This window comes from Tursiops truncatus, chromosome 13 (assembly GCF_011762595.2).
Source record: "Tursiops truncatus isolate mTurTru1 chromosome 13, mTurTru1.mat.Y, whole genome shotgun sequence".
Classification (NCBI taxonomy): Eukaryota; Metazoa; Chordata; class Mammalia; order Artiodactyla; family Delphinidae; genus Tursiops; species Tursiops truncatus.
Genome location: NC_047046.1, coordinates 30,395,733 through 30,421,146, shown reverse-complemented (window position 1 = coordinate 30,421,146; position 25,414 = coordinate 30,395,733). Strand labels below are relative to the sequence as shown.

General features: G+C 46.7%; 1 protein-coding gene across 5 annotated transcripts in view; it reads left to right on the top strand.

Annotated features, from left to right (window-relative positions):
* PTPRM (protein tyrosine phosphatase receptor type M) overlaps positions 1-18,748 on the top strand; it is a 747,728-nt gene extending 728,980 nt beyond the window's left edge. For all 5 annotated transcript variants that reach the window (XM_073790533.1, XM_073790536.1, XM_073790535.1 and 2 more), the window contains 3 exons: positions 2,541-2,704; positions 8,722-8,857; positions 18,010-18,748. In XM_073790533.1, the coding sequence (XP_073646634.1) occupies positions 2,541-2,704; positions 8,722-8,857; positions 18,010-18,063 (354 nt within the window). In that variant the 3' untranslated portion in view covers positions 18,064-18,748. The remainder of the gene's footprint in view (positions 1-2,540; positions 2,705-8,721; positions 8,858-18,009) is intronic.
* The last annotated feature ends 6,666 nt before the right edge of the window (positions 18,749-25,414 follow it).

The window sequence follows — 25,414 nt, the reverse complement described above, 5'->3', positions numbered from 1 at the left end:
TTTTTTTTAACACCTTTATTGGAGTGTAATTGCTTTTCAGTGTTGTGTGTTTCTGATGTGTAACAAAGTTAATCAGCTATATATATATGTATATCCCCATATCCCCTCCCTCTTGCGTCTCCCTCCCACCCTCCCTATCCCACCTCTCTAGGTGGTCACAAAGCACTGAGCTGACTTCCCTTCGCTATGCAGCAGCTTCCCACTAGCTATCTATTTTACGTTTGGTAGTGTATATATGTCAATGCTACTCTCTCATTCGTCCCAGCTTACCCTTCCCCCTCCCCATGTCCTCAAGTCCATTCTCTACGTCTGCATCTTTATTCCTGTCCTGCCCTTAGGTTCATCAGAACCTTTTTTTTTTTTTTTTTTAGATTCCATATATATGCGTTAACATATGGTATTTGTTTTTCTCTTTCTGACTTACTTCACTCTGTATGACAGACTCTAGGTCCATCCACCTCACTACAAATAACTCAATTTCGTTTCTTTTTATGGCTGAGTAATATTCCATTGTATATATGTGCCACATTTTCTTTATCCATTCATCTGTCGATGGACACTTAGGTTGATTCCATGTCCTGCCTGTTGTAAATAGTGCTGCAATGAACATTGTGGTACATGACTCTTTTTAAATTATGGTTTTCTCAGGGTATATGCCCAGTAGTGGGATTTCTAGGTCATATGGTAGTTCTATTTTTAGTTTTTTAAGGAACTCCATACTGTTCTCCATAGTGACTCTATCAATTTACATTCCCACCAACAGTGCAAGAGGGTTCTCTTTTCTCCACACCCTCTCCAGCATTTCTCGTTTGTAGATTTTTTGATGATGGCCATTCTGACTGGTGTGAGGTGATGCCTCATTGTGGTTTTGATTTGCATTTCTCTAATGATTAGTGATATTGAGCATCTTTTCATGTGTTTGTTGGCAATCTGTATATCTTCCTTGGAGAAATGTCTGTTTAGGTCTTCTGCCCATTTTTGGATTGCATTGTTTGTTTTTTGATATTGAGTTGCTTGTATATTTTAGAGATTAATCCTTGGTCAGTTTCTTCATTTGCAAATATTTTCTCCCATTCTGAGGGTTGTCTTTTTGTCTTTTTTATGGTTTCCTTTGCTGTACAAAAGCTTTGAAGTTTCATTAGGTCCCATTTGTTTATTTTTGTTTTTCTTTCCATTTCTCTAGGAGGTGGGTCAAAAAGGATCTTGCTGTGATTTATGTCATAGAGTGTTCTGCCTATGTTTTCCTCTAAGAGTTTTATAGTGTCTTGCCTTACATTTAGGTCTTTAATCCATTTTGAGTTTATTTTTGTGTATAGTGTTAGGAAGTGTTCTAATTTCATTCTTTTACATGTATCTGTCCAGTTTTCCCAGCACCACTTATTGAAGAGGCTGTCCTTTCTCCACTGTACATTCCTGCCTCCTCTATCAAAGATAAGGTGACCAGATGTGCGTGGGTTTATCTCTGGGCTTTCTATCCTGTTCCATTGATCTATATTTCTGTTTTTGTGCCAGTACCATACTCTGTGGATTACTGTAGCTTTGTAGTATAGTCTGAAGTCTGGGAGCCTGATTCCTCCAGCTCTGTTTTTCTTTCTCAAGATTGCTTTGGCTGTTCAGGGTCTTTTGTGTTTCCATACAAATTGTGAAATTTTTTGTTCTAGTTCTGTGAAAAATGCCATTGGTAGTTTGATAGGGATTTCATTGCATCTGTAGATTGCTTTGGGTAGTAGAGTCATTTTCACAATGTTGATTCTTCCAATCCAAGAACATGGTATATCTCTCCATCTGTTGGTATCATCTTTAATTTCTTTCATTAGTGTCTTATAGTTTTCTGCATACAGGTCTTTTGTCTCCTTAGGTAGGTTTATTCCTAGGTATTTTATTCTTTTTGTTGCAGTGGTAAATGGGAGTGTTTCCTTAATTTTTCTTTCAGATTTTTCGTTGTTAGTGTATAGGAATGCAAGAGATTTCTGTGCATTAATTTTGTATCCTGCTATTCTACCAAATTCATTGATTAGCTCTAATAGTTTTCTGGTAGCATCTTTAGGATTCTCTATGTATAGTATCATGTCATCTGCAAACAGTGACAGCTTTACTTCTTTTCCGATTTGGATTCTTTTTATTACTTTTTTCTTTTCTGATCACTGTGGCTAAAACTTCCAAAACTATGTTGAATAATAGTGGTGAGAGTGAGCAACCTTGTCTTGTTCCTGATCTTAGAGGAAATGGTTTCAGTTTTTCACCATTGAGAACGATGTTGGCTGTGGGTTTGTCATATATGGCCTTTATTATGTTGAGGTAGGTTCCCTGTATGCCTACTTTCTGGAGAGTTTTTAGCATCACATGGTTTTTTATAATGGCTGCAGATTGAAACTCGTAACTCTTTGGGCCAGTAGACGTTTCCTTCATTATTTACAGGCAGGCCCCTCCTTCCCTCGTGCCCACAGGGATGAGTAGGTGGGATCAACCCACTGGAGTTCAGCCCCGGGACTAATGCCTGCTTTCTCTCCACTCCCCGCTTGTTGCCCGACTCTCTGCAGCCCCAGGACGGGTACCGGATGGTGCAGCAGTTCCAGTTCCTGGGCTGGCCCATGTACAGGGACACGCCTGTGTCCAAGCGCTCCTTCTTGAAGCTCATCCGCCAGGTGGACAAGTGGCAGGAGGAATACAATGGTGGGGAAGGCCGCACGGTTGTGCACTGCCTGTAAGTGCTCAGATCCACTGGGCTGACGCCCTGCTTCACTGCCTCTCATTTCACTATAAATGGAGAAGAAATAAGCAGGTCTGAGTGAAAGCTCACCAGTCCGCTCATTAAGTGTTTGGTTTGCTTTGCAGAAAACAGGACCATGCACGTTTTACATTTGGATGGGGTGTCACTGCTATAAACTGAGCCCTGACCTTGTGGCTGGGAGCCAACCCTCCCCCTCAGAAAAACAATACCTGGGTGGGTTCAGTGAGCTCCTACCAGCTCTTGAGAGCCCATTGTTAAGCTATGGGGAATTTTCTGAGCTGGTTGTTAAACTGTTGGTAACTTGAAATCATCGGTGGTGGGGGTATTTACATCACGGATGTCAGCAAAGGGCACCCTCCCTGATATGGAAAAGCTGGTTTACCAGCTCACTCGTTGGTAATTCTATTGGATTTCATGTCAGAGGTTTCAAAGGAACCGTCTCCTTCTTCTTTGTGGTTTTTAAGAGAGTTTTGTTTTGTCTCATTTTGTTTGCCTGAGGATATATATATATTGGGAAGATTTGCTTACAGCCAGTGTCTCCAAACTGGTCTCCCGGCTGGCAGTTTTAGCAGGTGCTAAAACGGGAGAACTTGGCTACAGAATGATGGTTTCCGACCTTGGCTGCACATTTGGGGAGCTTTAAAAAAAAAAAAAACACTACGCCCAGACCACAGCAAAACCACCTAAATCAAAATCTCTGGGGTGCGAGGACCTGGATTGTTTCAGAGTGCCCCCAAGGTTGAGAGCCACTGGCTCGAGTCTCCGTGCTTTTCAAAGCACTTTCACCTGCATTTTGTCGTAGGCGATGGTAGCAGCTAATCAGCCAGTTGGAGCTGGCTTAATGGAGCCGGCGATTAGAAAGCCCTGCAGTCAGGGGAGATGGGTAGAGAATTTGTGGAAACTAAAAGTATTAAGCTGATGTCTCTTTTCGGTGGAGTGTCATTAGAAGCGCACAGTGAGATCTCTCCCGAACTGAAAGGAAGATAAAGCTCTACTCCGGGCAGACCGACCCTTGTGAAATCAACAGGCGAAGCTAAGGGCTGGGTTACCGTCCACTCGGTGCTCTATCTCCCGCAATGCAGCCCCCGTACCCCAAACCCCACCCCCACCCCGGGGTCTGGGAGCCTCCCTGGGAGCCCCTTTCGGCACCGAACGTGGCAGTGTCTCGTCCTGCAGGAAACTGCTGTGCCCTCGGAAAGAATCGTATGAACTGACTCATCCCTGCCCTCCGTCAGAGGCCCCACCCCCAAAACCTTGCCTTCCTTCTCAGGGACCCAGTTCATTAAAAACATCTCCACGGAGAAAATGTCCAAAAGGATCGATTAACAGCTCACGTCCCCGTTTTTATTTCTCTACGCCCAGATATAACTTCTGATCAGAATATAATCAGAGGGTCACCTGTGTGAGTTCATACAAGCCCAGCAAGGAAAACTGACATTTTGGTTAGAGTTTGTATTCGATCCGTTAGGTTTCTTGGAGATACTAAAAATAGTTTGCAGTTACCGATTTCTGCGTCTGGACTCCACCGGCGTCTGGACTAGGAATGCCACGCTTCCTAGTAGCTTCCTAACAAGGGCCAGTGCTGTAACCCAAAGGGCTACATCCCAAGAGGGGAGCTGAGGCACAGGACAGGCCTGAGGGGAAGACACAAAGACCCCTTGAATCACTGCACTTCATAGCCATACTCTCCCAAGGCACAGCTGCGACCCCGAGCTAAACCATTACATCACCACCCCACGTGGTGGCTAAGACAGCGGGCCGTTCTTTAACTCCAGTGGACGTGGTGGGCACCTGCTGCTTCTGCCCTCCGACCAGCCCAGCCCCCACCCCCCTGGACTTTTCTTTGGAACCACCGTCCCCACCAAAAGTCCCTGCTGTTCCTGTGGGGCTGCCTCGTCCTCTGTCAGCATTACGGTGGGCATGAGACCCAGGCCTGCTGAGGATGCTGATCGTTGTTAAGATTTAAAAATCTTAATCTAAGGTTTTTTAGTTGTGGGAACATGCCAGGAAGGGATGCTTTGACCCCCAAAGGCAACCTGCTTTCCATCTCTAAGGAGAGATCTTCGTATTCGGCAAAGCGCAGCGCCACCTACTGGCATTGGGCAGAGCGTCCCTGCCCGAGACGCCCTCCAGGGCTGTGAATTAGATGGTTCCTTGAGCCGCATTATCGCTTGCACTAAGCAAACGGGATTCTTTTTCTTTACACATGTCTTCCAGCTAGTAAAACCAGACAGAATGGAGAGAATTAAGATAACACCATCTTTCAACCCTTGATGAAAGTAATGGAAGTAGACAGTGGTCGTCGATAGCTGCTGAAAGCGTTAGGTTAAAAAGCCGATGGGGGAAAAGCAGTGAGGCGTCAGTGCAAAGAGAGAACACAAACTAAGGGAGCAGAAGAGAAAGTCCAGGAACGGAGCCACACCTCGGGGTCTCCTGATTCACAACAAGGTCCACAGCACACACCTACTGCAGGGCAGTGGTGTCCCTTCTCATGCTACACACAGAAAGCATCTCCAGGTGGATTGTAGACCAACACGTGAAAAGGAAAACAATGAAGCTTCTAGAGAAAATCTTCAGGACCATGGGGTAACCAGAGATGTGTTACACAGGACAGTATCCATAAAGGACAACATTGGTAAATTGGATTTCGTTAAAGCTAAGCACTCCTGTCCCTCCAAAGACCCCAGTGAGAGTGAAAACACAAGGCAAGACAAGGAGTTTTGCGCTACATACACCTGACAAAGGATTCATAGCCAGAATGCCTAAGAACTACTGCAAGTCAATAGGAAAAGGATAGCCACTCCAATTGTTTGGGCAGAACACTTGATAAGAACTGCATTTTTTAAAAAAGAATAGCCAGATAGCCAATAAGCATAGAAAAGGCATCATTAGTTTTCAGGAAAATACACATTAAAGTACATTAAAATCGGATGCCCCTGCATGCTCACCAGAATGGCCAAAATTTAAACGATAAACAAATAAATGATTCTAAGTGTTGGGAAGCTGTGGAAAAACTGGACTCCCAAACGCTGCTGGTAGGAAGTAAATATGTACAACCATTTTGGAGCTGGTTAACAGCATCTACTAAAGCTAAATATAAATGTATCCTCTGAGCTCTTCTCCTCCGAGGTCTGTGACTACAGAAATGAGTCATATATGCAATAGGAAACATGCTTATAGCAGGTATACTCATAATATGGAAAGCTGCAAACATCCCAAACATTTGTCAGCTCCTAGATAAAGAAATTATACAGTAGTACAATTATACAGTAGTATATCCATTCAATGGAATTGTTCTCAGCAATGTAAGAGAACCAACTAGTGACACAATATGGGTTATTCTCACACAGATAATATTAAGTGAAATAAGCCACTCAAAAGAGTATATACTGTATGATTCCACGTATTCAAAATTCCAAAACAGACAAAAGAAACTTAAGATGCTAGATGTGAGAACAAAGATTATCTTGAGGTATTGATGGTGTTGATGAGGAAGGAATATTGGGAGGAGGGGGGTTCAGGCGGCTGATAGCAGTCTGTACCTTGATCTGAATGGTGGTTACATGGCATCTGCATTTGTAGAAGTTAACAGAGATCTATATTTACCATTTGTGGACTTAATTATAGGTATGTTATACTTTATCTAAAAAATTGATTAGGAACTTAATCATGGAATGATCAAGCTGGCATTGGAACACAGAGATCAATCTTAAAATCACAGAACAGGTTGATATCTTGTGCCTGCTTCCCAATGAAAGTTCATTTATAACGTATCCTTGTCCAGAAAAAAAAATCCTGAATTCTTATGACGCTCTGGAGCTAACTCCCAATTAACAGGAAGTATAGGATTAGAAACTGGCATGCTAAGTGCTTCTCAGAGATACAGTGAATGAGAACAACCCAGAATGTGGGTTGTCATTTTCCCTGCAGGGGAAAATGACCCCATTTCCTCAACAAATAAATTGCCAAGAGAAAAAAAGAAGAGAGCAAAGAGGAACCTATAGATTAAAATAAACTTGCAAGACATGTCAACCAAATTCAACGTGTGGACTTTGCTTGGATGAGGATTTGAAAAAGTTAGCTGTAAGAAAATGTCTGAAACAATCTTGGAAATTTGGACAGTGTCTAGAAATTTGATTCTATTAAACTGTAGTGTTTATTTTAGGTGTAATAATAATGATATTGTGTTTGTTAAAAAAAGGATCCTTTATCTACTTGGAAAAGAGGTTGATTCCAGAGCTGGTGCAGGGAAGGAGATACAGGATGAGCATAGAACATCTTGTGGTTCTAGGAAGTAAGGAAGTGCTTGAAAAGAGATGGAGGAACCAGCCTGATGGAGCTCCTAATGGCCCAAACCGGAACAATTTCAGCAACAAAATAAATATAGACACTATTTTAGCTCATAGAAGTGAAATTAATATGTATAAGTCTAAAGTGACTTAAATAAATAATAAAATAGAAATAAATAAGCAAATAAATTTTCAAATGGTGGCTGAGAGACAGCTCTCTCTTTAGAGTAGAATGTAGAAGGAGAGAGGGAAGTGAAAACCAGTCAGGCAGATATCACTGTGACTTGTTGCAGATGGAATCTACCAATGGACACTAAAATCAGTGGGTGAAACTTTGAGGAGAAACAAGATATTTGCATAATCCCAAAGTATCTTTCCCAAGATACTTACTAACTACAAAGAGAAGTTATGAGAAGTTATGATGGTAATTATACATAACTACACAGTGAAAAAATCTGCCAGACACCCACCATCTTAATAAGCCACCAGGGGTGGGATAGGCAGGGTGGGAGGGAGGCTCATGAGGAAGGGGACATGGGGATGTATGTATATGCATAGCTGATTCACTTTGTTACACAGCAGAAACTAACACACCATTGTAAAGCAATTATACTCCAATAAAGATATTTTAAAAAGAATATAGTAGAATACAACATTGTAAATCAACTATACTTCAATAAAATAAATTTTAAAAAAAGAATATAGTAGAAAAGGCAAAGAAAAAAAAAGTGACCAAGGTCGACATCACGAGCAATAAGACAGTTCAACACCATGAACCTTCAAAGGAGGTAACAGCCCTTCTGTGGCTTTCTTGCCAAAGTGCATAGCCTCATTTCCAGTGATGAGAAGGCATCAGACGAACTCAAATGAAGGACTTTCTACAATTTGTATTTTGTGATGACTTCTCAAATCGTGGAAGGGGACCATGGCTGTTTTCTACATCTCACTCTATATTCCATACTCTACAAAATAACGACCAGTCCTCTTTGAAAATGTCAAGGTCGAGAAAGACAAGGGAAGATGGAGGACTGATCACGTGGAAGAGACTAAGGAGGTGTGACACCTAAATGCAAGGTGGGTCCTGGACTGGATCCTGGACCAGAAAAAGTGGTGACACTTGACTAAGGTCTGTGGTTTAGTTAATAGTGTTATACCAGCATTAACTTCCTGGTTTTGACCATCTGCTATGGTTATGTGACATTTTTACATCAGGGGAAGGTGGGCAGGCAAGGAACTCTCTGTGCTATTTTTGCAGTGATTCTGTACATCTAAAATTAATCCAGAATAAAAAGTTTATTTAAAAAAAGCCCTTATGTTTTAGAGATAAATCATGACATGCTAATGGGTTATTTACGGCGAAAGCCATCTTTGAGCATAACCCACACCCATCACAGTTTTCCTGCACATGCTACACGAGTTGTTTGTTTATTGAGAATTTTCCTGGGTGGTCCCTTTCCATAAAAACTGGTAAATTGCCATATCAGGTTACATCATCAGGGCAGAGACCAACTGGGAGAGCAGGATGTGCCGGTTTCGCATCACCTCCAGTCAGGTGATCCCTGGGCCCCATTTGCATCAGTAGAGGGATGGGCCCAGGTGGGAGCCGGGAGGGCTCAGGCAGCAGGTGCACACAGGTGGTGGGAGCCGTGCGGTGCGAGAGCGACCCAGGCCCACCACCTGCCTCTCCTCCTCTTCCCACAGGAACGGGGGAGGCCGCAGCGGGACCTTCTGCGCCATCAGCATTGTCTGTGAGATGCTCCGGCACCAGAGGACGGTGGACGTCTTCCACGCCGTGAAGACGCTGAGGAACAACAAGCCCAACATGGTGGACCTGCTGGTAGGACCCCGTCCATCCCGCTCGGGGGGCCCTTTCCCAGTTAGCGTGAGACACCCGGCCCCTCGCTCAGGCTGACCCCTGGGAGGGAGAGACTCGTGTTCACAGTGCAGTCGCTTCACTCGTCCGGGTTTTTCTCCCTCATTCTCCCTTCCTCTGCCTTTTCACAAGGAGACTCAGCTCAGCACATTTGACACATGGAAATAGTTGAAACTCACAAGCGAACATCCTGATTAATTGCTGTTCTCGGCAGCGCCTTCCACGTGGCTAAGCACTTCATCTTCACAGAGAAGAAATAATCATAGCACATGAAATGCCAGATTTTCAAATTACATATTTTATAAATAGCTTAATCACCTAATATTTATCAAAGCTGGGAATTGGAGTTTGACATCCAGACGATTGCATTTAATTACGGTGGCCATATCTGAGGAAAGGATGAAAGAGGTGGAGAAACAAAGGACGATGTGGAATTATTTTCTTAGAGTATTTCATGAAATCTCTTTTTTGTGCGGAGCTGTTGAGATGCCAACCACTGAGACTCTAGAATAGGAGGATAGCTTAAAGGAGAAAGCTTTTCGATGAGATTTTTGTACTTCTCTGTCAGTGGAGGAAGGATCAGGAGGAAACAGTAAGACCGACCCCAAGGTGGGGAGAATGGGGGGGCGGGGCGACAGGGTCGCCGATGAGCTTGGAAAGCCTGTGTCCTGGGTGCGCAGCACTGCAGCAGGGGGTTAAAATTGTAAATGTAATAAAGGGACTAAAGAGGGAGTTGAGATTCAAGCTGAGGCTGAAGAAGCAGCCATGGCCCCTGCCTGTGATGGCCACATCCGAGCCCTGCTTGGCAAAAGCCCTGCTTCCCCCACTGACGTGCCCCGCGCCCGACGAGCTGCTCCTGCCCCCAGGAGCACCGTGCTGCCCAGGGAATTTCGTAAACAGGCACCTGTTTGGCCAGGTGCAGACTCTCAGACCATCAGCAATTACCATGTTGGTTTCTGTGAAAAAAGGATCTTGCCCCCCACATGGCAGCTCCCTGCCCTGCCCTGGGGACGCCCCTGCAAACCCACCCTCTAGTCTCGGCTCTGCTCATTGGAGTGAAGTAACCTCGGACAAAGTACCTTGGCTGTTGAAGTCGCCTTGGGCGCGTCGCTCTACTTTCCTGAGCCTGAGTCGTGTAAACCAGGGATAGTGTTGGTTTGTTGAGATCATCCCACATGACGATATGTGTGAGAGTGTTTTGGAAGCTGCCCAGGTGAGAAAGACCTGGTCCCTGAGAGTGGAGGGGTCTACGGGGCACGGTGTGGCCTGGTCCCTGAAAACGAGTGCTGGGTGAGGGTGAGGGGCCCGCCGGAGGGCAGCATGTATACACACGGTGCTCGTAAGTGCCTTTCCCATGGCCCAGAAGTCACGCGGATGGGCCAGGAGGCTGACCCTCACATTCCATGCCCGGACTTCACTAGTCAGAGAACTCTCTCACTCCCCGGGACGCCCCCCATCCCGAATTTTAGAGAGTTCCCCCACCATGGAATTCTCCATCTTCTGGGCTTAGGGCAGTTGAGAAAAGGCCAGTCGGGCAGTTAGAGGCGGCCTGAGTTTAGAACAGATAAGCAGGTTGACAGAGGATGACAGAGGATGGAAACAAATGCATAATGAAAATGTTCTGACTGTGATGTCATTCGGTATTTAACGCCCTGATTCAGGGACGGGTGTGCTGCTTCCGAACTTCAGTTGGTACTTGAAAAAAGCTGACCTTGATTTTTTTTTAAATGTCAGTTCCCTCTCACTGCAGCCTGAACTAAGCAGGTCATTAGAAGCAGACCCTTCCAGGCCTTTCCCCCAGTGGCTCTGGCTACAGCTTCCATCACTCACCAATTTTTTTTTTTTTTTTTTACATCTTTATTGGAGTATAATTGCTTTACAATGGTGTGTTAGTTTCTGCTTTATAACAAAGTGAATCAGTTATACATATACATATGATCCCATATCTCCTCCCTCTTGCGTCTCCCTCCCTCCCACCCTCCCTATCCCACCCCTCTAGGTGGTTGCAAAGCACCAAGCTGATCTCCCTGTGCTATGCGGCTGCTTCCCACTAGCTATCTACCTTACATTTGGTAGTGTATATATGTCCATGCCTCTCTCGCTTTGTCACAGCTTACCCTTCCCCCTCCCCATATCCTCAAGTCCAGTTTCTAGTAGGTCTGTGTCTTTATTCCTGTCTTATCCCTAGGTTCTTCATGACATTTTTTTTTTCTTAAATTCCATATATATGTGTTAGCATACGGTATTTGTTTCTCTCCTTCTGACTTACTTCACTCTGTGTGACAGACTCTAGGTCTATCCACCTCATTACAAATAGCTCAATTTTGTTTCTTTTTATGGCTGAGTAATATTCCATTGTATATATGTGCCACATCTTCTTTATCCATTCATCCGATGACGGACACTTAGGTTGTTTCCATCTCCGGGCTATTGTAAATAGAGCTGCAATGAACATTTTGGTACACGACTCTTTCTGAATTATGGTTTTCTCAGGGTATATGCCCAGTAGTGGGATTGCTGGGTCATATGGTAGTTCTATTTGTAGTTTTTTAAGGAACCTCCATACTGTTCTCCATAGCGGCTGTATCAATTTACATTCCCACCAGCAGTGCAAGAGTGTTCCCTTTTCTCCACACCCCCTCCAGCATTTATTGTTTCTAGATTTTTTGATGATGGCCATTCTGACCAGTATGAGATGATATCTTATTGTAGTTTTGATTTGCCATCACTCACCAATTTTTATGGGCAGGAACAACGTGGCTTTTCCCAAATCCACGGTGCAGACTACAGGACAAGGGTGATATTACATGAAGGAAGCTTCTGATCTCAGCCCACTTACCTATAATAGCCAGGGCGTTTCCGCAGTTATGTGTGATTCTGATAGAGAAATAGGATCCTTGGATGCCCAAAACCCCGAGGGTCAGCACCAGTTTTAGGGTCAACTCAGTGGCTGAGAAATGTAGGCGAGTCCTACAATTTCCTGAGAAAAATGTCTGATAAACTTATCACAGTGCCTGCTGGCGGGATAATGGATAATATCTGGTGACCAGAGAAGAAATGTCACTATGCTCTTTTCAGTGGGTTTGAAGCTTCTTGAGTTGAATCAGGGCTCTTGTCGTTGGCTTGTTTGTTTTTGCCTGTAAGTACAATTTCTGTTTAGTTTGGTACTCGTACATTTGTGTGTTGGCTGAGAGAATTAATTAATTCAAGTCAAGGAGATAAAATCTGGTATAATTTTATTGGGCATAAAAGGCCATCCAAGACCTGTGTTTCTCCTAAGCACAAAATGTTGTACCAGCAGCTGAAAAGGTACCTCCTAGCTGCCTCTGCGCAGAATGAAGTGGGAGCCAGGATGCCCTGGAGCGCACCCCAGGAGGTAGGCGGGTGGGCATGGGGAGCCCCACCAGGTGCGCCTGGGTCTGCTCATCGGGGGCCCTTTCCATTCAGACACCAAAATTTGCTGCCACGCCCTTCCTGCCAGGACCGGATGAATGTTCCGCGGCGGTCGGTGTGCCCGTCTTCGTCTCCCCTTGCCGCTCACTATTTTTCCAAATTGCTTCTGAGTTAGGAACTTCCCTATGCGTTTTGAAGCATGGCACTCTCCAGGGAGAGCCAGAGGCCCTATGGATTTATTTCTTCAAATGTTTAGGTGTGAGGCTCCAGGGGAAAGCCAGTGGACTGCCAGGAAGCAAAATCATTTGAACACAAGACTAGATGTTTTGATGCAGCAGGGGCCGCTGGGTTTGTTTCCTGACCCCTCTTTCAGGCCAGCTTCTCAGTTATCCACCTCTTCAGCCAGGCTCCAGCCCCCATCAAAGGCCTGGGTTCCAGGGGGGTGGGGCAGGCCACGACGGTACAGCCTGAGTGAGGTTGGCGCTACTGGCCTGGTCAGAGGCGGACGGGGTCGCCCGCTCTGAGCCCCTATGAATCTAGTACAGTTGCTGGAAAACCTGCTGCTTCAACTAACAGTCCTCTCCCACCTTTGCTTCCACATTCGGCTTTTGAAGTTCCCAGGGCTCCTTTTTAACCGAGAAACAGCCTTTAGGGGACAGATCTTGCCTAGAGAAACATATTGTCCCCTGGGAGGTGGTGGGAGCTTTGGCCACCGTGCTGATGTGACATATGTACGCATTATAGAGTGGTTACCGAGCTCACGATAATCAGCACATCTGTGGCCTCACAGAGTTAACACAGCTGACTGTGTGTGTGGTCAGAACCCTTACGATCGACGGTCAGCAACTTTCAAGGGTACAGTCTCACATCATTAACTCTAGTCACCGTGCTGCACATTAGAGCCGCAGAGCTTACTGCTCTTACAACTGAAAATCGGTTCCCTCACCGGCATCACCCCACTTGTCCCTCCCCCGGCAGCCACAATTCTAGTCTCTGTCTCTATGAAATTGACTTTTCTTTAATGGGAGCTTTAGAAAGTTCTGAGCCCTGGGCCCATGCCCGAGACTCTGATCCAGCTGACGTGGGCCTGGCTTTTCAGCAGCGGTGGTACCAGCGCCCCAGGTGACCCTAACATGCAGCCAGGGTTAAGGAACTTAGTAGCTAGTCTAGAAAGGCCCTTGGCCCGTCTGCACGTGAGATCACCTGGGGCACTTCGCAAACACAGATGCCAGGCCACGGCCCAGAAGATTAGGGCGGTCGGAGCCCACGTGATGTGCTACAGGGCAAGAAACACGGCTCAGGAGGATACGGAGGCCGTCCCTGTCCTGCCACGTGGGCCGCAGGGCGAGGCCGGGCAGCTTCCTCTCCATCCCTCCTTCTCCCACTCAGACCTCTGCCGGGACCTCCCATGACGGACAGGTGACCACCCAGACCGGGCCCCTTCCCTCTTCCCTGCACTGAAATAACGTGCTGGCCCGGCACTCCTACAGAGGGCCTTACCCCCGCCCTGCAGCCTCCCCAGCGTGGACAGCACACTGACTCTCCCACTCACGTGTGTAAACTGCCCCCTAAGCATCTGCCTGAGAACTCACGGGAAACTGACGGGCTATGTGAAAGGTGGGGCATGTGGGCGTGGGTGTGCTGTATAGGTGTGTGTGGGTGTGGGCGGGTGTGCATCTGTCTGGCTGTGTGTATAGGTGTGCATGTGTGTGTAGGTATGCATGTGTCTGGCTGTGTGTAGGTGTGGCTGTGTGTGTAGGTGTGTGTGCATGTGTGTATAGGTGTGTGCGGGTGTGTGCGTGTGTGGGTGGGTGTGCATGTGTCTGGCTGCGTGTAGGTGTGGCTGTGTATGCAGGTGTATGTGGGGGTGTGTTGTAGGCGTGCACGTGTGGGCGGGTGTGCATGTGTGTGTAGGTGTGTGTGGGTGTGTGTGTTGCAGCAGAGGATGTAGGCCTTGGGGGGGGTGTCAGAGAGGCTCACTCACGTCCCTGAGCTGTGCCCCCACCGGCCATGTGGCCCGTCTCTGGGACACTGGTGGCATCCACGTCCCCCGGGGCCAGGCCCTGCCACGCATCCCCCCAGGCTCGCAGCCCTGAGCCCACTGACCTGCGGTCACACTCCCTGCTCCTGAGGAGTTTGTGTGAATGCCCTGTGCCCCCGCCCACCCCAGACTCTGATCCCCCGGAGGTGGAGCCCACCCCCGCACCCCAGCCCCAGCTGAGCTCCTGGCTCCAAGGAGGGCCCAGTAAACATTTGCTGGGCGAGCGGACTTTTCTTCTCTGTACCTGGACCCGCGTCACCCTGAGTTGCTCCCTGGGACCCAGAAGGCGGCGGCTACAGGCTAACAGGTCTGCATAGGGAAGCAGCTGCACGGACTGTTCATGGGCTTTGAGGGAGGAGGTGCTTCAGACTCTTTCAGAGCTATAATGAGGGTAGTGACCCACCCACCCATCGTCAGAGATGGGCAGCTGCCTCCCAGGTGTCTCCTGGGCACAATGGTTGGTCACCCAGTGTGACCCGCTGGGAACGTTGAACCAAACGGTCCCACCCAGGATTATTGGCACAAGGGGACCACTTCCCCTCCTGACAAGCGCATCAGTCAGAAGGATTTTTTTCCAGACTGAAGGATTTGTCAGCAAGGATCCAGCCGAAACTGAAGCTGGTACTAGTTTCAAAAAGCAGGTGTGCGCGGGAGGGAAACTTTGCCCCAGGTGAGCCATGCAGACTCTTCTCTTTGAATCTTCTTAGGCGACATGGGGTATTTGAAGTGACAGACTGACCGTAGGGCCCCATTCTGCAGACACAGGCTGCCGTGCTGACAAAGGCGCCATCCAGCCCTTCAGGGGAGCCCTCTGCAGCCGCCCACTGACACCGTGGCCTCGTGCCACCCCTCCGAGAGCAGGGACCTTTAAAGCGTGACCTCACTTTGGGTGCCCTTTCAAACTTCACTTTCTCCCCTTTTGTGGAAACAAGAGGTGGGTCTGGAGTGAAGGTGAAGTCAGGGGTCTCCAAGAGGAGTAGCTTGTTGCCCTGGTTATGGTCCAGCACAAAGATAATGTCACCCAAATCGGGAGATTCTGGGACCAAGGCATAAAAGTTCTTTTTTCCCTGAAGCACAGAGCTAGCTCGTGGGGCTTAATTATACTGTTCAAAAGCAAGGAAGCTGAGAGAGGAAACCACCAAAGACGGCCCTATACCTGGTGATCAAGTGTAATCCGTTTGCAGTGTGGGAAGATTTCAGGCATTTCTCGAGGTGCTTGAGGGAAGAGACGCAGCAATTCATGGCCTTTCTGCTCGTTCCCCTTATTTTTCTGGTTCAGAAACCAGTCATCACAGAGTCCATGGGGGCTAGCAGCTTGCTTAGGAGGGATAAAATGAGAGAAAGAATTCATTTTGAAAACCATAGTCATGCCTATGACCGGGTACTTTCAGTGACGCCCCTACCACAGCCATCCCTCAGGATGAACCCAAGGGATTCACCCCTGGTTTCCTGGTTTCCGCACCTGCGTTGTGACCTGAGACCGGCAGCCACATGGCCCTCTAAGTGCATTTTTCTGTGTTAAGAGGATGGTTCATCGTCGGCGCTGAAACTAATTGCAAGAAGGGATTGATCTCTTAGTTTTCCATGAAAAAAAAAAAAAGAATTGTCTGTGTGATTCACAAAAACAGAGAAGTGATTGGAGCACTCCATAGCCAGCGTCAGCCCAGTGAGCTGACAGCATAAGAATTTTGAAATTCAAATGATCTCTTTTAGATATTCTGAAAATGAAAGTATCAAACCCTGAAATAATAAATCCTGGAATGTGAATCAGAAAGTTTTAGTGTCACATATTTTTAGTGCCCTTAGGTGTGCTCCTAGGAGTGGAATCACTGGGTCATAGGGTGACCCTTTGGAGGGACCACCAGATGGTCGTCCAATGGGGCTGCACCATGTTACAGTCCTACCAGCAGTGTAGGAGGCTTCCAGTTTCTCCACAACCTCACCAGCGCTTGATTTTGTCTGTCTTTTGTATTTTAGGCTGGCGGGTGTTAATGACATTGATGTTCAGTTTCGTGGCGCCTTCGGTGTGTTGAATGATCTGTTTACTTTGTCTTTGCCTCTAGGTTGTAGGAGCCTGAGGGCTGAGGCTATATCTTGAATTCCCCAGTCTCTAGCCTTACATGTTAAATGGGTTGACTCAAAAGCTGCTAAACCCATTTTTTTGGTCACCATTTACATACACAAGCAATGTTTGACCCCCAGCTGTGTGCCAGGCTCTTTGCTAAGGATGGTGTATTATCCACGGAGGGAGAGACCATGGCCCTTGTCTTCAAATAAATAGGTTGGTTTAGAGGGGCATTTAGAGAACAAAATGTAGGTGGAGAAAGAAAATTGCGATGACTAATTAGGCCCATATCAAAAAAAAAGGAAATTCCTTTTTTTAATTAATCTGGCAAACCCCAAAGTAAGAGGTGCATTTCCTTGGTCGTGGCCATCATATTGGATGTGAGACAGTGGTCCTGACCACACGGCTGGTGAAAGCCTCCTCCGACTGAGGGGGAGGGGGGCCTGCCAGTTGCTGAGTGACTGGGCTGCTGCCAGGGGGCAGATGGAGGCATCCTCAACCCCCGTGTCCCTCTGCTCGGTTCAGAGGCCACACCCAGGTGAGCATCGGTCAGCTCACGGCATAAACACAGGTGCCGAAGGCCCTCCCCTCCCACCTGAAACCCCACCTGGGCCAGGACCTCACATGGGGCTTGCTCAGGCCGTGGTCCAGGATCTGAGAATTCTGTGCTCGAGAGAGATGAGCTCGCTGCCCGATTAAGAACTGGTATGTGGCCCCCAGAGGGCATCAGACGTCCCCACTCTGTGCCTTTCCTTATCCTGTCGCCTCCACCTGGGATGCTTGCTAGGAGGACCACGTACTTTATCATTCAAACCGGGACACTCTTGAGAGTGAAAGGGCCTACAAGTCACGATGACGCCAGGACACCAGGCATCAAGTGGGACTGTCCCGGGCAAACAGGACACATAACCGCCGCCCCCCCGCTCACGTGCTCATCCTCAGGCTCCCCCATTACCTGCCACCCCCTGCACATCTTCCTTAAGAAGCTCAGCTCCCTCCTCCACTGCACCCCTGTTGGGGAGCATTCGTGGGCCCTGCTCAGCTCTGCCTCGTGAGTGCCATTGGGTGCCCGTCTCATCCTCCTTGTTGGACATGGACTTCTCAGAGTCAGGGACAGGTCAAGACACTTGGTACTTAAGAGGTGCTTAATAAACTCTCATAAAACGGAGGAAATGCTGCTGACTGACAGTCAGAGGTAAAGCCGGTCCAGGAGTGAAGCCGCGTTTATTTGCTGAGCAAATCATGAAGGCATGTCCCCAGCCCTCATTATCTTTCCTTCCACCTCTTGGCTTTCCAATAATTTGTACTCAGGATGTTGACGTAACAGGTGAACACATACGTGTGGACAAACAGAGATATGTGTTGCAGTTGTCTAGAACTTTCCAGGAATTCTAATGAGCATAGATATCAAAATACCTCTTTCATCGGCCTTGTGGGAAACATCTACAAACGACGAATGTGTGTGTGGTTCAGGACCATGACTTCCCAGTTCGCTTCTGATTCACATCCTTCTCAGTTTGCTTGCTTCCAGTTAAAACCCTAATCTGGCATCATTGCTTTCAGAGAAACTGCATCCCGCTATGGCCACGCTGACATTTTGTCCCTTCTGTGTTCCAGGATCAGTACAAGTTCTGCTATGAGGTAGCCCTAGAATACTTGAATGCTGGCTGACGGCGTACACAGCCCTGCACACAAACCTTTCATCCTGCAAAGCCAGGACGTGCCATGGTGTTTGTGCCGATGAGATGAAGACTTCTCCATATGCTTATTTTGCTTTGCCTAACTGGCTCTCTTGAAGAGCCCAAGAAAGTGTTTATAAAACTGCTTGCCCTACCCAATTCCCAGTACTGCTGCTGCCGGACGGAAGACTACCGTCAGCACCCAGTGGTCCAGCCCCGTCCTCCTAGGCACCAGCTCCGTAGAGCAGCATGGACAGCTGGTAAACTCAAGAGCACAATTATATTCTTATGAAGGAATTTGTACCTTTGGGGTATTCTTTTGTGGCCCGTGAACCTTTGTTATTGTTACAACTGAGTGTACATTTTTGTTCTGTGGAGAATGCTACCTGGCATTATGATAATATATTATTTTAGTTAAAATTTGTATTTTAACATGTCGCATAATATATGTAGCTTTCCAAGACTAACAGATAAACATATAACGAACAAAGAGATGTACGAGCTGTTGTTTCTATCAGATTTGTATTGTTCCCAAGGGAAAAGCTTGGGAGGCGTTCAGTTCAGAGAGGCGGAGATCGATGATCAGACTCACAGACCTGAAGCTTTGCCATGTGTTTATATTGTAAATAGTTTTGATTTCATCAAATTATTTATTCATTAAAAGAAATTTTCGTGAAGCACGGTGAGTGACAATCATTTTTATCCAGCCCTGGAAATGACTTACTACTGTATGATGCTACCTTGTGTGAATTCTCAACTCAATAAATAAAGACCCGTGACCAGTGTGGTGTCTGCCTACTGTCCTGGCGCCCCGGCGGGGGCAGCTCCGGTCACTCTGGGCCTCTGGCAGAGAGATCGTGCCCGGGTCTGCTGGCCTGGAGCAGGTAGAGTTGGGACTCTGGAGAGAGAACTTTGGTCAGTGAGAGATCGAGGCCCATCCCGGGAGCCTCCCCGGGTGCACAAGCCCCAGAAGCTACAGCCGGTGACCTCTGACCGGCGGGCAGGCCGTTCCAGGGAGCTCTGGGCCAGACGCCAGGGCGGCGACTTTCTGACCAGGAGCAGCCTGTGCCTTTCTCTGTTTGATCTCGGTGGCCTGGGGGTCGTGTCTGTCCTCTCCAAGCCTCATTCAAACCTGAAACTTGCTGAGAGAACACTCTTTAGAGGGTCCCACAATCAGGGTGCATCTGAGCAGGACACCAAGCTGGACAAGACGTTTCCTGTAGGAGGGAAAGACCGCAGCCCGAGGGCTTTCCTGGCCTCTGAAGAAGGAGGAAGCCGGGCCGAGGACGAACACTGAGTTTAAACTGAGCGCCAGGCTGTGTGAAGTGATGGCCGGTAGATGGTGGGGACGGACCTTTGGTGAACGCCCATTCTGTGCTGGAAACTGCAGGCGCTTTCCCAAGTGGCAGCAGAGTCTCCTCCCCAACCCAACAGTGTGATCGGGGACAGTATGGAGCCATCGAGCCATCGGACAGCTGGAGACAAAAGATTAAATAACCTGTCCAACGTCACCCAGGCTCGTCAGTGCCAGGTGCCTCCAGGGCCTGGGGGGAGGTAGGGGCAGTGGCCCCAGCACCACAGCCTTCTTATGACACTCGGGATAGGAAGTGCCCCTCGTCCTGAGACAGGAGACAGCCCATCACCCGCTCCAGGGATCTCAGTGAGTAAGAACGACAAGATCAAAGGTTGTCCATCAAGGGGACCGAGGCTGACCCTGCATCCAAGGCCTTCCCTGCTCTGCTGCACTCTGACTACACGATCCACGCGCTCGGGAGGAGCTGGCTGCAGCCCAGTGAGTCTAGACCAAGCCCCTCACTGCCCAGGTCGTCGTGGACAGTGGCCTCTCAGCATCCCCACCCCACTCTCTTGGACGAGCTCCTAAAAGATAAAAAGCGCTTGCTGTCTACCTCTCCGGGGTACAAGAATGGGGACGGATGCTTGTGGCCGGCCGCACGCTTTGTGTACAGGCAGGGCCGTGAGGGAAGTGGCACCCTCAGTCCTCTTGGACAAAGTCATGGTGGTCTTCACTCCTCGGGTGAAAGAAAAAGCCGGTTCAGCAGGGCCTGAAGCCACCTGAGACTGAGTGTGCAGATGCAGCTCACATCCACCCCTACAGGATCAAACCCCATCTCACGTGGGAGCAGTGGTTTCCTCCAGACTTGTGAATCTCTAGGATTTTTACCTTCCTTTCCTTCGGTTTCAGCTCTTAGCAGAAATAGTGATAGGAGAGCAGGAACATCTGGTGGCTGTTTCTCGTCTCCCATGAGGCCTTCCTGCAGGTCGGGATTCCCGTCACCTTCCAGACACAGCAAAGGTCTCTGCCCTTTGCAAACAAAAGAGGCCGACCTCTCAGCTATGTGTTCCTTCTCTGTCTTCTCTCTGTGCCCAGGGTTCCCCTCACTGTTGTGTCCTGTGATGGCTGTGAAAGCCAGGTGTGAAAGCCCCCCTGACTTCCTGACACGGTCGTGCTCAAGGACAGCCTTGTGACAGCTTTCAGTTCAGGTGCTGTGGTGTCTGTAATGTGTTAACTTGGCCTCACTGGACTGCATTTCCCAGATTCCATTCTCTGTGTGTTTTCAGGTAGGTGGGCCCCAGGGGTCATCCTGTGCCCAGTGCTCTCAGAAGGCCCAGCTGCTACCCCAAGCCAACCAGGCGACCCAGCAGTGACCGGCACTGAGCATGAGCTGTCCACCAGCTGCTCACGGTGTGGATACAAACTCATGCCTATATGTTTAGGTTTTGTTAAGACATCCCAGTTCTGGGTACCAAAATCAGCATCAGTTACCTACTGCTGAATAACAATTGCCCCAAAATTCAAATACTAAATAACCAATAAACATTGATTATCTCTTGCAGTTTCCATGGGTCAGAAATTCAGGAGTAGCTTTGCTGGATGGTTCTGCCTCTAAGGTCACTCATGCAGAGACTGTCCAAGTGTTGGGTCAGGGCTGTGGTCATCTGAGAGCTTGGCAGGAGCAGGGAGATCCACTTCCAAGGTGGCTCACACACACCCGGCAAGTCGGGGCTGGTCGTTGGCAGGAGGCCTCAGTCCTCTCCGCATGGGCTTCTTCACAAGCTGCCCAAGTGTCCTTGCAGCATGATGGCGGCTTCTCCCAGTGACCCAGGAAGCAAGGCAGAGGTCTTTTATGACCTGGCCTTGGAAGTCATGCCCTGTCATTTCCACCATATCCTATTGGTCACAGAAGTCTGCCCTATTCCGTGCGGGAGGGGATACACTGGGGCACAAATCCCAGGATGTGAGAATCCTTGAGGCCATCTGGAGGCCGGCTGCCACCTGCCATCCCACCCCGGACCCCCACCCCAGCTGGACCTCTTCTTCTGTGGGCTGGTCAGCTGGACACAGTAAATCTTATCCCTGGATGCTAAGCCTGTCTGTCAAGGTCACTCCTGTCATGTGCTGTCCATTCCGTCCTGCTGTACTTTTTTCCTACCAGCTTCTTCTGCTGACATTACCTCTAGTCACTTTTACTGTGCTCTAAGGAACCTTTATTGATATGTAAAGGAACTTACCCCATAGCCTTGACTACCATGAGGCTCTCTTCCCCCCACCTCCCGAGGAAATGGCCCCTCTGGACCTCCCCCAAGTAGATGCTTCCTCAGTTTCAACAGCTGCCCTTCATACTCCACTCAAGCTGATGGATGGCCACAGCCTGCAGCTGGTCACCTGGAATGGCCTCACCTCTGAAATCTTCAACTTGCCAAATTCTGACCCCAGCCTCTTCAGCTGCTAGCTTCCTCTTTGCCATATCCCTGCCATCCTTGTTCTTTGAATTTATGAAGCCCTCCAGACCATTCTCTGGGCGAGCCGCCCCTTCTTACCTCCTTTCCCAGAACAACCTAAGCCCTGTGATGCATCACTTCATCCAGATTTACCAGCACCCTCAGTGCTCTTGACTCCTTATAGTTCCATCATATCTATCCTACAAATGGTCAGATTTAAAGAACTCCATCCAGGACTTACAATCCCAGACAAGTTAGAGTAGCAAAGACCAGATTTACCCTCCTAATTGAAACAAATAAAAAATTGGGGGAAAAAATATTTTTTAAGGTGGTTCTCAAGACACTGGACATCAAATAATGAAGGGAACAGGAAACAAGTTAGATGAACCCTAGGATCCCCCAGCTAACAGCCTTGAAAGAATTTTCAGATAATGGGTACAGGAAGGGGGAATCCAGCTGTAACCCGGTGGTCTCCCTTATTTGAAAGGAGAATTCCCTTATTTGAAGTGAGAGTTCAAAAAAGCCAGGGTGGTTAGAGTTTGCAGGGCAGAGCAGCAGAGATGAGATGATGCATAGAGAAGGAATTCTGAACATCTGCACTGTCCCAATCAAGTCTTCAGTTAAGTACTGATCAGGATAAACATGGAAAGGACTTGAGGCCAAAGAAAGAACGACTCAAAAAGATTGGAAGGAAGAATACTCAGAGTTCACACGGAGCCGTATAGCTCCTATTCCCATTGGATAGAGAACCCAGAAAGCTTTGGCCTCAGCAAGTGGGGAAATTAGCTCTAGACTAAACACAGCTGTAGTCCTGCCTAGCGAAGCAATAACCAAAAGGATCAAACTGTTTCCAAGTAGCTTAACTGCACCACAGAACAAAACTCAAGAATATAGGGATACAAAAATATCCCGCACCCAAGAAAGTAAATTTGACAGTGTCTGGCATGCAATCCAAAATTACCAGGCACACAAAGAAGCAGAGAAATACGACACACAAGAAAAGAGGAGAAAAAACAATCAAGTGAAACTAACCCAGATATAATATGGATGATAGAATTAGTAGACAAATGCATTAAAACAGTTATTTTATAACATTATTCCAGATGACCAAGAAGCCAGAGAAAAGATTTAGCTTATTTAAGCAAAAATATGGAAGATATTTTTTAAAATCCAAGTAGAACTTCAAGAGATGAAAACTACAAAGCCTGAGATTTTAAAAAATGTTCTAAAGGGGGTTCACAGCAAATTCGACTGCAGAAGAAAAAAATAGTGAACGTAAGACATCAGTAGAAATCATTCAAAATAAAACACACAGAGAGAAAAGACTGAACAAAAATGATCAAAGTATCAGTGAACTGCTGATGTCGCCCCAAAGTGGGGGAAAAAAGGAGGCAGAAGTAATGGCAGAATTTTCCAAACTTGATGGAAATTGTAAACCCACAGATTCAAGAAGACTAATAAACTTCAAACACCAGAAACATGAAGAAAGCTACACCAATGTACATCATAATCAAAATGTTTAAAGCCAGTGACAAAGAGAAAATCTTTTTTGTTTGTTTACATATCACATATGACCATTTTTTTCTTTTTTTTTGAATTTTAGAATTTTATTTGCTTTTTGATACAGCAGGTTCTTATTAGTTATCCATTTTATACATATTAGTGTATATATGTCAATCCCAAACTCCCAATTCATCATACCACCACCCCACCCCGCCACTTCCCCCCTTGGTGTCCATACGTTTGTTCTCTATATCTGTGTCTCTGTTTCTGCCCTGCAAACTGGTTCATCTGTACCTTTTCTCTAGGTTCCACATATATGCGTTAATATATGATATTTGTTTTTCTCTTTCTGACTTACTTCACTCTATATGACAGTCTCTAGATCCATCCACGTCTCTACAAATGACCCAATTTCGTTCCTTTTTGTGGCTCAGTAATATTCCATTGTATATATATACCACATCTTCTTTATCCATTAGTCTGTTGATGGACATTTAGGTTGCTTGCATGACCTGGCTATTGTAAATAGTGCTGCAATGAACATTGGGGTGCATGACCCTTGTTGAATTATGGTTTTCTCTGGGTATGTGCCCAGTAGTGGGATTGCTGGGTCATATGGTAATTCTATTTTTAGTTTTTTAAGGAACCTCCATACTGTTCTCCATAGTGGCTGTGTCAATTTACATTCCCACCAACAGTGCAAGAGGGTTCCGTTTTCTCCACACCCTCTCCAGCATTTGTTGTTTGTAGATTTTCTGATGATGCCCATTTTAACTGGTGTGAGGTGATACCTCATTGTAGTTTTGATTTGCATTTCTCTAATAAGTAGTGATGTTGAGCAGCTTTTCATGTGCTTCTTGGCCATGTGTATGTCTTCTTTGGAGAGATGTCTATTTAGGTCTTCTGCCCATTTTTGGATTGGGTTGTTTGTTTCTTCAATATTGAGCTGCATGAGCTGTTTATATATTTTGGAGATTAATCCTTTGTCCGTTGATTCGTTTGCAAATATTTTCTCCCATTCTGAGGGTTGTCTTTTCGTCATATTTATGGTTTCCTTTGCTGTGCAAAAGCTTTGAAGTTTCATTAGGTCCCATTTGTTTATTTTTGTTTTTATTTTCATTACTCTAGGAGGTGGATCAAAAAAGATCTTGCTGTGATTTATGTCAAAGAATGTTCTTCCTCTAAGAGTTTTATAGTGTCCGGTCTTATATTTTATAGTGTCCAGTCTTACAGGAGAATCCATTTTGAGTTTATTTTTGTGTATGGTGTTAGGGAGTATTCTAATTTCATTCTTTTACAGGTATCTGTCCAGTTTTCCCAGAACCACATATTGAAGAGACTGTGTTTTCTCCATTGTATATCCTTGCCTCCTTTGACATAGATTAGTTGACCATAGGTGCATGGGTTTATCTCTGTGCTTTCTATCCTGTTCCATTGATCTATATTTCTGTTTTTGTGCCAGTACCATACTGTCTGGATTACTGTAGCTTTGTAGTATAGTCTGAAGTCAGGGAGTCTGATTCCTCCAGCTCCTTTTTTGTCCCTCAAGACTGCTTTGGCTATTTGGGGTCTTCTGTGTCTCCATACAAATTTTAAGATTTTTTGTTCTAGTTCTGTAAAAAATGCCATTGGTGGTTTGATAGGGATTGCATTGAATCTGTAGATTGCTTTGGGTAGTGTAGTCATTTTCACATTGTTAATTCTTCCAATCCAAGAACATGGTGTATCTCTCCATCTGTTTGTATCATCTTTAATTTTTTCATCAGTGTCTTATAGTTTTCTGCATACAGGTCTTTTGTCTCCCTAGGTAGGTTTATTCCTAGGTATTTTATTCTTTTTGTTACAGTGGTAAATGGGAGTGTCTCCTTAATTTCTCTTTCAGATTTTTCATCATTAGTGTATAGGAATGCAAGAGAGTTCTGTGCATTAATTTTGTATCCTGCAACTTTACCAAATTCACTGATTAGCTCCAGTAGTTTTCTGGTAGCATCTTTAGGATTCTCTATGTATAGTATCATGTCATCTGCAAACAGTGACAGTTTTACTTCTCCTTTTCCAATTTGTATTCCTTTTATTTCTTTTTCTTCTCTGATTGCCAT